This window comes from Tachypleus tridentatus, chromosome 2 (genome assembly GCF_004210375.1).
Source record: "Tachypleus tridentatus isolate NWPU-2018 chromosome 2, ASM421037v1, whole genome shotgun sequence".
NCBI lineage: Eukaryota > Metazoa > Arthropoda > Merostomata > Xiphosura > Limulidae > Tachypleus > Tachypleus tridentatus.
The window spans coordinates 113,901,015-113,916,074 of record NC_134826.1 but is presented as its reverse complement, the minus strand read 5'-3'; the positions used below and the strand labels follow the sequence as shown (position 1 = coordinate 113,916,074).

At 32.8% G+C, this 15,060-nt stretch overlaps 1 protein-coding gene across 7 annotated transcripts in view; it reads right to left on the bottom strand.

Moving 5' to 3' along the window:
- LOC143244877 (leucine-rich repeat-containing protein 40-like) overlaps nt 1–15,060 on the bottom strand; it is a 129,921-nt gene that overhangs the window by 106,739 nt on the left and 8,122 nt on the right. For all 7 annotated transcript variants that reach the window (XM_076490320.1, XM_076490319.1, XM_076490324.1 and 4 more), the window contains exons 3-4: nt 10,246–10,319; nt 1,739–1,868 (exon numbers count right to left, since the gene is read on the bottom strand). In XM_076490320.1, coding sequence (XP_076346435.1) covers nt 1,739–1,868; nt 10,246–10,319 — 204 coding nt within the window. The remainder of the gene's footprint in view (nt 1–1,738; nt 1,869–10,245; nt 10,320–15,060) is intronic.

Genomic DNA, 15,060 nt, shown 5'->3' with positions numbered 1-15,060 from the left:
GATAGATTGATTCAGACAAAGAACAGGCATAAAAGGACATGACCAAAAAAGGAAAAAAATATCTTGGAAAATACTGTGAACTAAAATTGTACAATTTCAGTCTAGGTCTCTAATGGAAATGAACATTACCAAAGGCATCCAGGTGAAGAAAGAAAACCCAAAGAAAAACATGTGCACAAGAAGGAAAAAAGCATATAATTAAAAGAAATGCAACTTGATACAATGAGTCCTAAGATCAGGGTACAAGGTAAAAAAAGTTAAAGCAGAAGTGGAACAGACCAAGCTAACAAAGAAAACTTTACATTCTCCTTTACCCCCTGAAACACAATGAAATGTCTCAAAGAAAGAGTTGAAGAAGGAGAGGGAAAATAGGGGTGGTTAAAAAAAAAGAAAATACAAAAATGGAAAACAAGATAGTGAAATAGAAGACAATGTAAATGCAAAGGAAGAATAACCAAAAAACAAAATAAAAAAGTAATGAGTGTAAACTATCAAGTCATATGTGTGTGAGAGAGGAGTTGTTAAAGAAAACAAAGAACATAAACCCTAACAACAAGCAATAAAAAATGTAAACCCTGAGACATGGATTCATGGAGTGAAGACATAAGTATTAAATAACACAGGTGAAAAAGAAGGAAAGGAACATATCCCAGAAGGAAATCCAGAAAGAGATTGGAAGAGTAAGGTCATACTCTACACAAAGTACATCATTGTATTTGTAGTGCAATAGTCCATTCATGACTGAGAACTATATGTACAAAAGGCGACCTCAAGAAGATGTGAATCTTATGAAACAAATGGTAATTCAAAAATTACTTAAAAATCATAAATTCTTAGGTAAACATAACAAGTTTAACATCATATTAGAACAATGCAGTAGTTCATAAAATTTTTAAGGTGATGCACTCTCTTTTTTGTATGGGGTTAGGAAGGACACATCATATTAGCAGGAATGCTCTATTAAACAATTAGTTACACTACAAATTGACCAAATTTGAGTCACAGTTTTTGAAAGTATGAGTACATACTCAACAAGTCTTTCAATGCCTCAGAAGTAGGACTACCTGATTTAAATATACAAATCATTACAATATTAGAACAAGCAAATTAAATTGTATGAAAATGTCCCTGTACATAAGATCTTTAAATATTCAGTGAGTTTAATAACAAATTGAAAATGATGCCATTATTATTATAGCTGGGCAAGTAACTTGATTAATCAGTAAATTGATTATATCAATCAGTTTCACATAAAACAGTCAAGTAATAAAATTTGCAATTAAATCAGTTAATATCACATAAATAATTAAATTTTAATGTTTCCAATTATTTCAAATATCAGAATAAACAAAATAGTTCTATTATGATTACATTTTATTATTGTTCATCTCTAATTTTACTTAAGCTTTAAAAACTAAACTACTCTTTATAAAGAACTGATCAAACAATAAACTTCAAACTATTCACAGAAATACAATGGTTTCTTTATATAAACGATTTGTTTTCAAAATGAGCCAGCTTAATATAAAAGAAATATTGAAAAAATATAAAGCTTGTTCTGTTTAAGTATTACTTGTTCGAAATATTTTTGTTCTAAAACTGCTTTATCTTTTCTTTGTCCTTATAGAAAGTGACAAAAAATAAGTCAGTTATTAAATACAGTGTGGTAATTTCATAACTTTCTCTGCTAACACTGTGGTCTTACCAAATTTAAAAACACAAATATTAATTACTATACCAGCTGTTCCAAAAAGAGGAGGTTACCAATATCTTTATCAAGCTCTTCTAGCTGATTATACTGCAGAAGAAGAGAATGCATCTCCTTAAGCTGGAAAATACTCTTCGGCAAGGCTTGGAGGCAATTATGGCTAAAGATCAAAATCTAAAATAAATTGTTATTCATCTCATATAACACCTTGACATAAATTACCAGAAAGCAATTAGTTTTTATTACAAGTTTTATCATCACAACAGATACAATTACTAAAAGAACAACATGCCTGACCTTTCTTTAATTACAGAGAGAGAAATTAAAATGGATTAGAAGCTACAACCTAACAATGTTATTTGTACAAACATTTATTCATCTTTATCCACAGTTTCACATTTAGTCTTAATTTGAAAGCAAACAGAAATTACATTAAAAGTGTACATAGGAGGTTTACATGAAAGTGATTTTACTTGAAACCAACTACAATATTAACATGGCTATACTGAAAATAAAGGAATGATATATTGCCACTATACACTTTCAGATATTTACACATTTCTTTTAAAAATTTACACAGATTTATTGGAAATATTAAAAACATATTGTTTGTGTTTAAGTGCATACCAAATATATAATATTTTGGAAAACATACACACAAAGCAACTTCTACATGCTAAATGTATACTATCATATGAATATATAATGTCTCATATATGCTAAAATAAATGCCTGTTAACTGTGAGAACATAATGATGATCCTAGAGCACACTGATGTAGATCAAGCAGATATCAAAATTATGAAGAGTTTACACTAGAATAAGGTACCAGCAGTTCAACTGACAGGAAATTAAGCAGTGGGTTTGTGAATAGAAAAGGGATACAACATGGATGTGTGCTATAATAAACATTGCTTAACTTGAATGCAGAGTGATTCATAAGAGAAGTAATTAGTGGTAAAGAAGGAATAAAGGTTAGCAGAAAGCATCTTAAATATATTTTTAAAGTAGCAGCTATCATAAAAGGAATTAATCTCTCTTCTGCTCATACTATATCCTATTCAAAAATGAAATTATACATAGCCTGTACAAAGACAGAAATATTCAACAACTATCTCATGCAAAATGTGATTCCAGATGGTCTTTGATGTACTTTCGATTGTACATCTATATTGTAACCCATGAGATTAACAAATACTCATTTAAAATACATTTGCATCTTATTTTTTTTCAAAGTAACGAGGTTTCGACTCTTTTATTATCAGTACTAAAATGTATAAATATACAAAGTGGAGAAATAGAACAGTAGTGGTCCAATAACACAAAAAATAAGATCAAACACATTTATAATAGTAATTCTTCAAACTGACTAGCAAGGTATACATCTTATACTACAAGCCTTTCAAAAGTGCTGAGGTTTAGAGTTTCTGACATTTCCTATTAATGCTGGTAGTGGTGGATACTGAATTAAAGAATTATAGTAGGTATTTAACAATCAAACTGGTTATATACATGCCTTGGTGTACAATAGAATATTCAACATTTCCTTTAAAAACAAGAAAGCAATGAGTCATATAAAATGACAGACCTACAACCTACTATGAGGCATTTAAATAAAAAAGATAATGTAATGGATAAATTTATCAACCACTTGCAAATAAAAAATATGGCAAAAAAATAGCATCCAAATATTTGACAGAGTTGATAACAGGTAAAAATGGTGGAGGTAATAGAAAATAAATATCTGAGTTTGTTTATTCTAAAGATCCAACTGAGAGATCATAAATGTCATTTTCTCACAGAAAAATGTGAATTCCATGTTAAAAAAAAATAACAGACAGCTTCCACAAGATAGAAGATCTTTTTACATCCATACCTGTAGCAAATGTTGCAAACACTATGACAAAAAGGAGATATCCTTTTCCTAAGCAAATTTTATTTTTATATGAGAAGGAACAATTCAAGTTCAGAGATAGGCAGTACTACCAGTAGAGATTCTGAATCTTCCACAAAGAAATTTGTTATGCCAATTGAGAGATGGAGCTGAACAGTTAGTAGAATTTGCTAATTGATAATATTCATCTGTCCAATTATTCTCTTATGAGACTAATTTATTTACCTTCAGCTTATTTTTTGTTTTTTAAGACACTTATGAACTTTCCTTCATTTCATACTGAGAGCTGTTATAGAATGATAGAAGTCAGAGCAAAAATGTTCTGCTAATACTATGCTTTTAATTTTATGTCTATTGTACATCATATTAGAATAAGGATACTTTTTAAACCTAAAATGTTGTAAAGAAAAAATGAATCACATATGCAATGTAAAAACATGCAAAAAACTAAAAATATATAATGATAAACAAGGATACTGCAGCAATGCCAGGGTTTCGTGAGCACTATACCCAAACACCAGCATCAGATACTATGTCCATAACACCTGTTGAGAACATCCAACACTGGTACTTGGTTGACCCTAGCCCAAGTGGACCAGCTGATTGACCCAAGAGGGACCACCCCAAGGCTGCCCGTCTAGAGGAATTTAAGGCCAAATTGGTGTACTGTGGTTGGACCTTTCAACCACCAGGATCCTCTCCTCCCCTTCACGGGTCACCCAACAAAGCAAACACGTGAGTGGATGTTTAGATCCCAAAAGAGGTAAACCAAAAGAACAGAACTTTCCCTGGGAGGTCCCCTCACCACATACAGGAATCCACACCAAGGGGCACTTAATAGGTAACAAGGGGAACTAAATCTGAATTAGCTCAGAAGAGTAGGTACAATGTGCAAAAGTAAAGGTTCTGTGAAGGGTGTCCTGACTGATGATAGATTAAGAAATAACCATGGATACATTAGTGGATTATGTCCTACTAACCCTGCAGAAGCAATAGGAAATGGAAACATACCCAATGATCTATGAGGAGATTTAGCAAGATGAGGTGGAGTAAATGCCATTCAAGCATCCAAGTGCCAAAAAGTCATGTAGTCATCCAGAGATGCACCACAATACATGAGGGAAACACTGGTGAAGAAAATGATCTAGTTTGAATTTGGTAAGGGAATGCCATAAGTGTTGTGGGCTTGGTCAAGTTATCATGCCAGTTTCTCAAGTAGGGTAGAGTGGGGTACAGAACTTAGGACAATGAAACCCAAGAAAGAATAACTATGATCTATAAGAACCACAGAAGAAAGTTCATGTGTGCAAATCCCAGAGAATGAGGGATTTCAGAGAAATCAGTCTCTAGAAGCAAAATAATCCCTTGCACAAGATGAGAACAAAATTCATAGACCTCAGTGAACAGTTAATTCATGGAAGAGCAAAGAATTGGAAGATGGAAATCTGATGAACAGAATATAAAATACATGGAAGATGATTTAATAAGGATGTGTAGGAAGGTGTCCAACACACTGACCATGGTCAAATACAGACTGAACAAAATAGATCATAGACAGACTCAGAGAGAGGAGAAAAAGATTCTGAATCTGCCACAGAGAAATTTGTTAAGCCAATATTTTCAAAGGACTACTCCACTAAAACTAAATAAATTAATTCTTTATTACAAGTAATTGTCATTATATTTCATGTTAATTATAAAACTATTAGAATTATTTTTTCGCTATATGATAAATTTTTTCTATATATAATTGTCATATCTTTGTCTGTCACACTCTGTATCCCCTGAATGGTTAAAATGGATAACAAAAAGACATGTATCATAATCCTTATTTTTAAGAGTACAATACAGGAACATCATTAATTTTTTGCAATTCCTAAATTTTCATATCAACATCAATTCATCAGTCTTCGTATGTGCTAGTTGGTCAATTTGAGAAAAAAAAAAAACTTAAAAATAAAAATGTTTCTTTTTGTGAGGGAATTTTACAAATAACAGAACTTCTTCCACTGACTGACTGAAAATAATATTTTGAAGAGAGGAGTATGAATGGAAAGAATGCAATAAGAAAGGAACATGTTTGAGTATATATTTGTTGTTGTTCAGTTTATATGTATGTATACTTTTTCTCACGTTGGCATTATACGCATGCATGATTTTATTGTACAATGGAAAATAAATTGATTTTAATTTAATATCTCCCCTTTGACACTTGATATTGAAGTGACAACTGTGAAAACATTTTTTAACTCTGTAGTAGTCTTTCGGTGTACACAGAAAAATGACAAGGAACAGTTGCATCAAGTGGAAAAAATCCCCATGGTTACTCAGTGAATTTCACTCTGTTGTATTGGATGCACCAATTGTATCAAAACAAAAACATTTTTACCAACAATGCATTACAGTCAGTTTCATTTGCCTAAAAAACAAAAGCAATGCAATTTTACTCATTGAAATAACACACAGAATAAAAGAATAAAGTGGTAAATAGCAAACTTGACAATCGTATTGCACATATACTCTGACCCAAGAGATTAAGTTGACTGTGTATTTTACATTTATTCCTCACCATTTTTAGGAAATAATCATTGAGCAGTTTTAACAGGCATCTGCTAATAATATGTAATCTAGTGAAAACAATTTCAGTTTGGTCCTAGAAGAACAAATACAGTATAATATTTACCATTTCATATTAAAACATATTTTCAGATTAAAAGGATTCAAAAGATGGAAGTATTAAAACCACATAAAAGAAATCTTTATTACAGACATTTCCAGATATGTTCCCAATTCAGCATGAAAAATTTTCAAAAATAGTTAATTTTATAAATATGAAAAACACCACAAGCTTTTAAATGAGAAATGCATAGTATTGATTAGAAATAAAACCTTAAAATTATTTATGCATTTGCATTTTACAGTTCAGATTGGAAGAAACAATAAACATATAAATGTGCTAAGAAATCAGTAAATCACACAACTTAGAACTCTTACTGCAACAGGCAGTGTTTAAGATACATTAGAGCAGCAAATTTTTTGTTTTCTCTCTTTCCAGTACTTCCCACAGTAAGTCATAAATAAACAAGAGTTCTGTTCATGTATATAGGTTAATGACTTACATACTGTTATATTGGTATTAGCTAATGTCTAGTAATTTCTTTAAAAAATGTTAAATGAGGTTCTTGTTCAGCAATCAACATTTTTTTCTCAACATGTAAGGAATAATGAATATCAACTTGCCATAAATTTTTAAAGCAATCTTAGCATCAGTAACAGAGATTATGTTTGTAATAAGTAAACAATATATAAAGTTAAAGCTATAGTAACTTTAATTCCAAATAAGGTAAACATAAACAACAGGCATACACAGAGAGTTATTTAATGACAGGGCACCAGGGCCACAATCTCACAATAGCGAGTTGTATGCAAATAGAAACCATGCATACTGTCATGCACAGTTAAAATAATGAAAGTAGTAACAACTGTCATGTCATGGTCAATCCCATTATTTGTTGGTAAAAAGGTTGATAGCGTGTGCTGTTAGCTGATTGTATATAGCCTGAGTAGCTTTGCAATAACTCAAAGACAAATATAATGCCCCAATGGCATAATGGGTAAGCATGGTTGGTAGCAAAGAAAGCTCAATTAATTGATAAATGTGAGATTTATAAAATTCTTTGCACCTGTGGTTTATCAAACATGATCAGAACAACAGATGCAAAACTATAGAGCAAGCTGCAGATTCAATCCAAGTATAATGGTACAACTTTTCACTGTTTTGTTAAGTGTTTTGGGAAAATCATGCATTTGTTAATCAATTTATCCATAATAAAGTATTGTACTTTTAGATACCCAAATACAAATATGTATGTTATGTATGTACAGGTGCATATAATACATACACACACACATTTATCTCAATTCACACCTATTACATCAATATTTCTTTTCATTTCCTACATAAACATAACAAACTGCACAATTAGATGAACTAAGACATTACAGAACTGCACAATTAGATGAAATAAGACATTACAGAACTGAAAAGGGTAAAAATATGTACAACAAAAATAAATATACCTTTAATTCTTTTGTGTTTAGTTGCCAAATGGTTACACACTAATTTAATTGAGTTCCTTGCCAATTAAAACTATCCTCAAGTAATTAATTTTCCCAATGAAGAACAGGTGGTGCTGCCCTCTATTACATCTATCCTATAACCAAATATGTTAGTTTCCAAGAGAGATACATGCTAAAAAAGTTGCTATTAACCTTTCACCTACTGTATAGTGATTCACAGGTTTGTAACAATTAAGAAAACATTGGGCATGTTGGATCATTGGGTGCATTGTCTTCATATGGCTACAAATATATGTAAAAACGGCTTCTCTACAAGTGGGTTTTCTCAACATCGCTGATATGGCTACATAGTCCCTTCATGGCATTACTATTGGAATGAGAAAGAAAAGTACCCTGTTATACTTTTTTGGATGGTTTGTCTGAGTCATAAGGGTCCATCCATATGCTATGTAAGCCTAGGCCTTCTAGACCAGCAACTGCACCTGTTTGGAAATTATTTTAGCACCAGGACTGGTGCTCTAAATAAGTGAATAAAAATGATTTTAACCTAAAGATATTGATATTATGAAAATTACACACTGAATCTATTTCTTCTTTTTCTCTCAGATATTCAACAAAGATCTTCTTTGGTTGGAAAAGAAGAACTACTTCCATTATCTCTTTGCCAGGAAATATATCTGAGGGTGATGATTCTGATTCAGAAGACAAGAGCTATATTCTACATACTAATAATCTTGACTATGATAATGAAGATAGTAATGATTCTGAGGAGGAGGATAGTGCTGAAGACAATGAAGTAGAACATGAGCTCAGGTTCAGTACCACTAAGCAGAGAGACAGAAAGAAAGGGGAAAAGGACAACTGAATACGAACAATACAAGTGGGAGACTGTCCCCCTTAAACCTGTGAATACTGAACCTCATAATATTCAATATAATGTACCAATAAAGTATATTCATCCCATATACTATGTTTATAAACTATTCAGTGAAGAAATTACTGAAATGATAGTTAAGTAAAATAACTTAAATTCAGTGCAATCCTTAGGTAAATCAGTGAACAGTGATACAAATGAAATCAAAACATTTTTGCCCATTCTGCTGGTGATAGGTGTGTTGAAGTTATCTGCTTACCTCGATTGTCATATCCCAACAGTTGCAGACAGCATGAGTCAGAAGTGATTTGAGAAATCTTGTCACTACATTCATTTTAGTGAAAATACAAACATCAATATGGAGGATCATTTCATAAGGGTGTGGGGTCCTTACTTTTTTAATTCAGGAAAATCTGTTGAAAATCAAACCAGGAACAGACCATTCTGTGGGAGAAGCAATGGCACCATACAAAGGCAAATGCACTGATAATATACATCAATATATCAAAAGCAAGCCCAAGAAATTGGATTTCAAATTCGTCTTCTGAGCTAATGTTTCTAGGATTGTGTTTGACTACCTCCAATATGCTGGTTCATTTTCATTATTGGATACTACTTTTCATGAAGTCCACAAACCATTTGGGAAGTCAGGACTGCACTATGATGGTTAAGAATGAGCTGAAAAAGGATTAGGCTCTTATGATTGCAAGACAGCCAAGAAAGCCAATATCACAACTACCAGATAGACTGACACAAAGCTGTTTCCTTCACTAGTACTTTCTTAGGTGCTGAACTCCATGGTACAGTCATATATGATAAAAAGGAGAAGAAAATTGAAATTAAAGCCCCAGCTGTTGTGACACATTACAACAAACACATATGCTCATCTCCTTATACTGTACCCTACTGAGGTTAAAGAAGTACTACCTGAGAATATTTACATACCTCCTTGACCTGGGCATTTACAATCTTTGACTCCTAGTATAACAGAGATTCTTGGTTTGAGATATTCAAAATCACTGAAACAATTCAGGCTTAAAGGTAGCTCCAGCCTTCTCCTTGTCAAAAAATACTCTAAATTGGATGTGACCATCTACTGATAACCTTGGACAACCTAATAAAATAGAGACACCCATGGTAAGGCACCCACAAGATGATGTTCTCTATGATGGTTTGGCACATAGATCAATGCACAGTGACAAAGGCAGATGCAGAAACTGCTGCAATGTGTCATCACATACAAAGAGCAGCAAATATAATGTGCCATCATGCTGGACAAATGGGAGAAATTATTTCTTCTATTTTTACACCCATGTTGTGTAAATCATAACCAATGAGTTGTGTTGCATATGCAACATATGGGCAGAATCACACCTTTGTAAACAAAGATGAAATTTGAAAAAAAAAACATAATGGACATTTGATGTACAAATAAAATGTTGAGATGTGTGGAAATATTTTCACCAACAATTAATTATTTTTGTAGCAATGATGCCATATGGTTACAATCTATATTTTGTAAACAGCATGGGCCAAACTTGAAAAAAAAGCCCAAAATTGCATTTATTACACCTAATAAAGTTGAAACTTTGCATAGAAAAATTATTTCTTTATTTCATCTATGTTTGGCAAAAAAAATCGGTTAATAAACATTTTTTTTAAAGTATCACAAAAGAAGAAATCTTTTTACCTTAAATTTAGTCTTGTAAGAGCTTGTAAGTCACCTATAGAATCAGGTAGAGTAGTTAGTTGATTATCGTGAACCTGAAAATTAAAATAATGTCACTTGATAATTATCTTTGCAAATTAATCTCTTTCTTTAATTTTATACTAATTACAGAGGCAAGAAATTAGCACTGCTAGTACATAAACTAATAAGTAAGTTTATGGTGTGTTTTTTTTATATAACTACAAGCATAAATGCAAGTATGCACCATAATATTGGATATACATGTACAATTGAATGATTTTCTTTACAGTACTGAATTGTATTGAAAAATATTCTGTCAGGATTAGAAGAAAAAGTAGAATAATCACAAATGTGACATATATAATAAAGGCTAAAATAATATAATTATTAGAAAAAGGATAAACTGTTATATTTAATGTGCACCGTTCTGATAAGATATTACAAGTTTCTGATCTTCAATTTAATAAATTTTCTTTGATTTTTTTTAGTTACAAGAAAATGTACTGTAATATATCCTTCACGAAATGGCTTTTTTTGATTAGTACTAACATCTCTCTGCACAAATTTCAATGGTAGCCACTAGTCTTCTATATTTCACTTCTGCAGATCCAATAAGACCAAGATACAACCTCTATCATAACCAGCACTCTCTCCACATTTGCACCAGCTAATCACTTTGAGATTGATCAGAAGCCCTACACCACATATCTCCAGAGGTGTGGAGGCTGAATGGAAAATTTGAGCAGAGCCAAGTATCTATCAAATATACATTTTCAGTTTAGGAAAATGTTATCTTCCAATATGATATTCTACCTCTCCTTACAAAATAGCCAGAATCCCACATTGAACTAGTGAAGAGCTAGTGTAAAAATAATCTCCCTTTAGAAAATGCCCAAAAAGAGACCTTGAGGTGTGGAACCAAAAAAAAATATCACACCTCAGCAGATAACCACACCACATCTGATCAAGATATATTCTACTCTTTTATGACTGTGTTGTGAACATACAAAGCTGAAAAACATGAAGGAATTGCAAAATATGTACAAACAATTAATGGAACCCTCTATGTGTCAAGTGACTAGGGCATGACAGACTGTAATGATAATTCAACCTCAATCGACACCAGATGGAATCTTGAATTGTAAAAACGTTCTGTGGGAGGCAAAGGGTTACTTCCCCTTACAATGGAAATTGGTGGGGAAGACAAGCTTCTGAATGAAAACCCATCTTTACTTGCACACAATATCCAACCGAACTAGCCACTGATCCACTACAAATAGATGTCTAATGAATGGTAGGAAGGAGAAAAGCCCAGATGAAATGACATTGCTTGTACAAAACCTGATGCCATTGGTTATGGTTCTTCCAGAAGTAGAAGTACATTTAGCTGTACAGAAATGAGAATACATGTACTGCATTTAGCTAAAACCAACATCAGATCTGTCCAAAACTGATGTCCAGCAAATGGTAGAAAGATGAACTGCAAAACTGAGTTCTATCTCCATCCAGTTCACAGTAGAAGATATACTGACCAGAACAGATATGAGGACTTATTTAGCTGGACAATCTCCAACAAACACTTGACCCCTAGAAACCACATCTAAAGGATGGGAGATAAAAGGAACATTTCAGTTTGAAGAGCAAACTGCAAAAAATATATAGTCATGACATGGTGGAATACTTCAACCAAAACCTGGCAGTATCTGGAATTATACATCAGTTCCACAATGAGAAGGGTGTCAAATCATTGGTACATGATTTTAATAATGACTGGGCCATCCATGACCAACATAAGACCCACTGGAAATCTACATCTAAAGGATGGTAGTAAAAATAATAGACTTGGTAGGAGAAAATAATTTCTTAGATATATATATCAGGTCATTCCATGAGTAATGTCAAAACATTTTATACACAAAGTGCATCATTATTTCTGTCTTTGTAGAAGGCTTTAATTACTAAAATTTGTAGTAGAACATATATAAAAAATATTCAAACAAATAAAAAAACTAACGAAACTCCACCTTTTCAGATCATTAATCAAATAAACCCTTATGAAGATGGAAGTGTTTGAGGGGCACTTTAGGCATATAATGCTTTATGAGTTTAAAAAATGCAATAGTGCAGCAGAAGCTACACGAAATATTCAGCATGTCTATGGTGTGAAGTCTTTCAATGAAGGAAAATATCAAAGGTGGCTTCAGATGTTCAGATCAAGTGACTACAGCTTAAGTGATGCACCATGTTCAGGTTGTCCTGTTGAGTTTAATGATGACTTGCTGCTGGCTGCACTTGATGAAGATTGTGCTGTAACAGTTGAAGAACTAGCACAGAAGCTTAATTTAACCCATTCAATAGTTCCCTGTCATCTGCAACAGCTTGGAAAGGTGTCAAAACTTGGAAAATGGGTGCTCCATGACTTGACAGAAGCCAACCTTAAAACAAGGGTGGATATTTGCACTTCTCTGCACTTTCGTGAATGTAACTCACCTTTTTTGGACAGGTTAGTGATTGAAGATGAAAAATGGATATATTATAAAAATGTTAATTGCTGCAGACAATAGCTCAGTGCAGATAAACTGGCTAAAGCACAGCCTAAAATGGACCTCTCCCCCTAGGAAAGTCTTGTTAAGCATTTGGTGGGATATTGTTGGTGTGGTCCACTTTGAGTTGCTGCCACTAAATGAAAAGATTACATCAGACTTCTACTGTAAACAGTTAGAGCACTTGAATGTTGCACTGAAGAAAGAGGCCTGTTTTGATCAATTGTAAAAGTGTTGTGTTACACCAGGATAATGCATGGCCCCATACAGCAAGGATCACATGTGCAAAGATTGAAGAGCTAGACTGGGAAAAATTTCCATCTCCTCCTTATTCTCCAGACTTTACCCCATCTTATTATCATCTATTCTGAAGCTTGTAGAACTATCTTGATGGAAAAGAGCTTGGAACACATGAAGATGTCAAAACTACGCTCTCTACACTATTTTCTTCCAAACCCCAAGAATATCATAGAAATTTCATTCAGAAGCATATGTATTGTTAACAGGAAGTAATTAATAATAATGGAATATATATTATTGATTAAATAATATTAAAAGCATTTGAAATATACTTTCTCTTTTTTTGAACCTCAAATCAGACTTTACTCAAGGGATTACCTGATATATTAATAAGATATAGTGCTATAATAAAAACCTGTCAGTACCTGGAATTGTACATTAGATTCACCACAGGAAGTGCTATACATCATTGACATCTAGAAAATGTCATTAACCTATTCTCAAATGAGCAGTATGATTCATCATTCAGAAGAATAAGCTTCCACGGTCCATCATCCCTGCAACTATGAACTGCTAAGTGGCAAGGCCTTGCATATTCCATAGAAGAAAGAAGTGAAAAATGAGTTGAAGAGTCTGGAAGAACACACCACTAGAAACAGTGCACTTCGTGGCCATGATACTCTATCTTGAAAATCAGAGCTACCACATTGACAGAATATATCAACCAACACCCAGGGCATTTGAAATTGTATGTCAGGTCTGTGGTTTGAAGAGTCTCAATGCTACGGAACATTAGACTTGGGCAGCAGTCTCTGTCTGTTTTACTTGTATGTCCATAAGTGTTCAGTCTGGAACAAACATCTTCATAAAGCAAATGACTACCAGAGATAACAACTGGTGGTCTTACAGAACACCCTACCTCTACAATGTGTATAACCTAATCCTGCAATATAATTCTTTTGCTATAGATGAAAATTGAACGGCAACACACAACTGACACCTCGCACCATTTGGAATTGTACATTAGGTCTGTGGTAAGAAAAGCTACAATGTAATTGACATCAAGCATGAGCACAGGAAATCAGAACAAATTTTAAAAATAAAAGGTAAACCTGGTTTGGCACCAGTTATAACAGAATGGAATCAACAGTTACAAAAAATTCCTCTGTAAACAAAGAAAAAACAAATAAATACTGAAAAACCTAAGTCTGTTGTGTAAAGAAAAACATCAACAAACTTGGTAGGAAAAACAAGCGCATATATACAGTACTTCTACCAACTGAGAAATGATTAACGAGTAAAAATGTAGAGAGAATGCTGGTTACAATAGGAATTCATAGCATCCTGTTGATGAACAGCTGCTGCATAATCATTTACATGTGAATATGGAGAAATGCAAGGTGGAAGGCTAGTAGTAAGCAGGGAAAATTTGTTCTGATTGAGGGCAGTATTAATTGAGAAAAGCTATTTTTTGAAAGAGGCAACATATATCAGAAAACATCAACTTTCACTCCTCAGAATGATGCTATTAGTTCTTTTCAGTCTTATAAAATGCTATAAAGGTTAAGCATAACAACTGTTGGCCAATATAAAGAACATATTTCAAAAACATAAGATATGACATTGCATTCTCACAAACAAAATCAGTATGCAAATAGGCTAGGAGAAATTTTGCTTGGGTACTTAATGAACAAGACATAATCAAGAAGTCTTATTAATTGATTTATTGGTTATATATTAGATGTTTTGTTTGCATGATGGTACACTTCCAGATACTTTAAGATGAAACAAATTAACCACCTGAAATTAAAAATCTAATGCAGTGATGGCAATTTAGTACACAAATACTGGGTGCCTGCTAGTAACTACTGGACAATAAATAGTTGACTTTAATTTTGCTAATAATATGTCTTGCTAAAACAAAATTTGTCAAATGCATGAACTGTATAATATAGACATCACGTTTAATATTCAGCAATGAAATTGGTAGATTTATTTAGATAACTCTAATGTAACCTTTGAATATTACGTC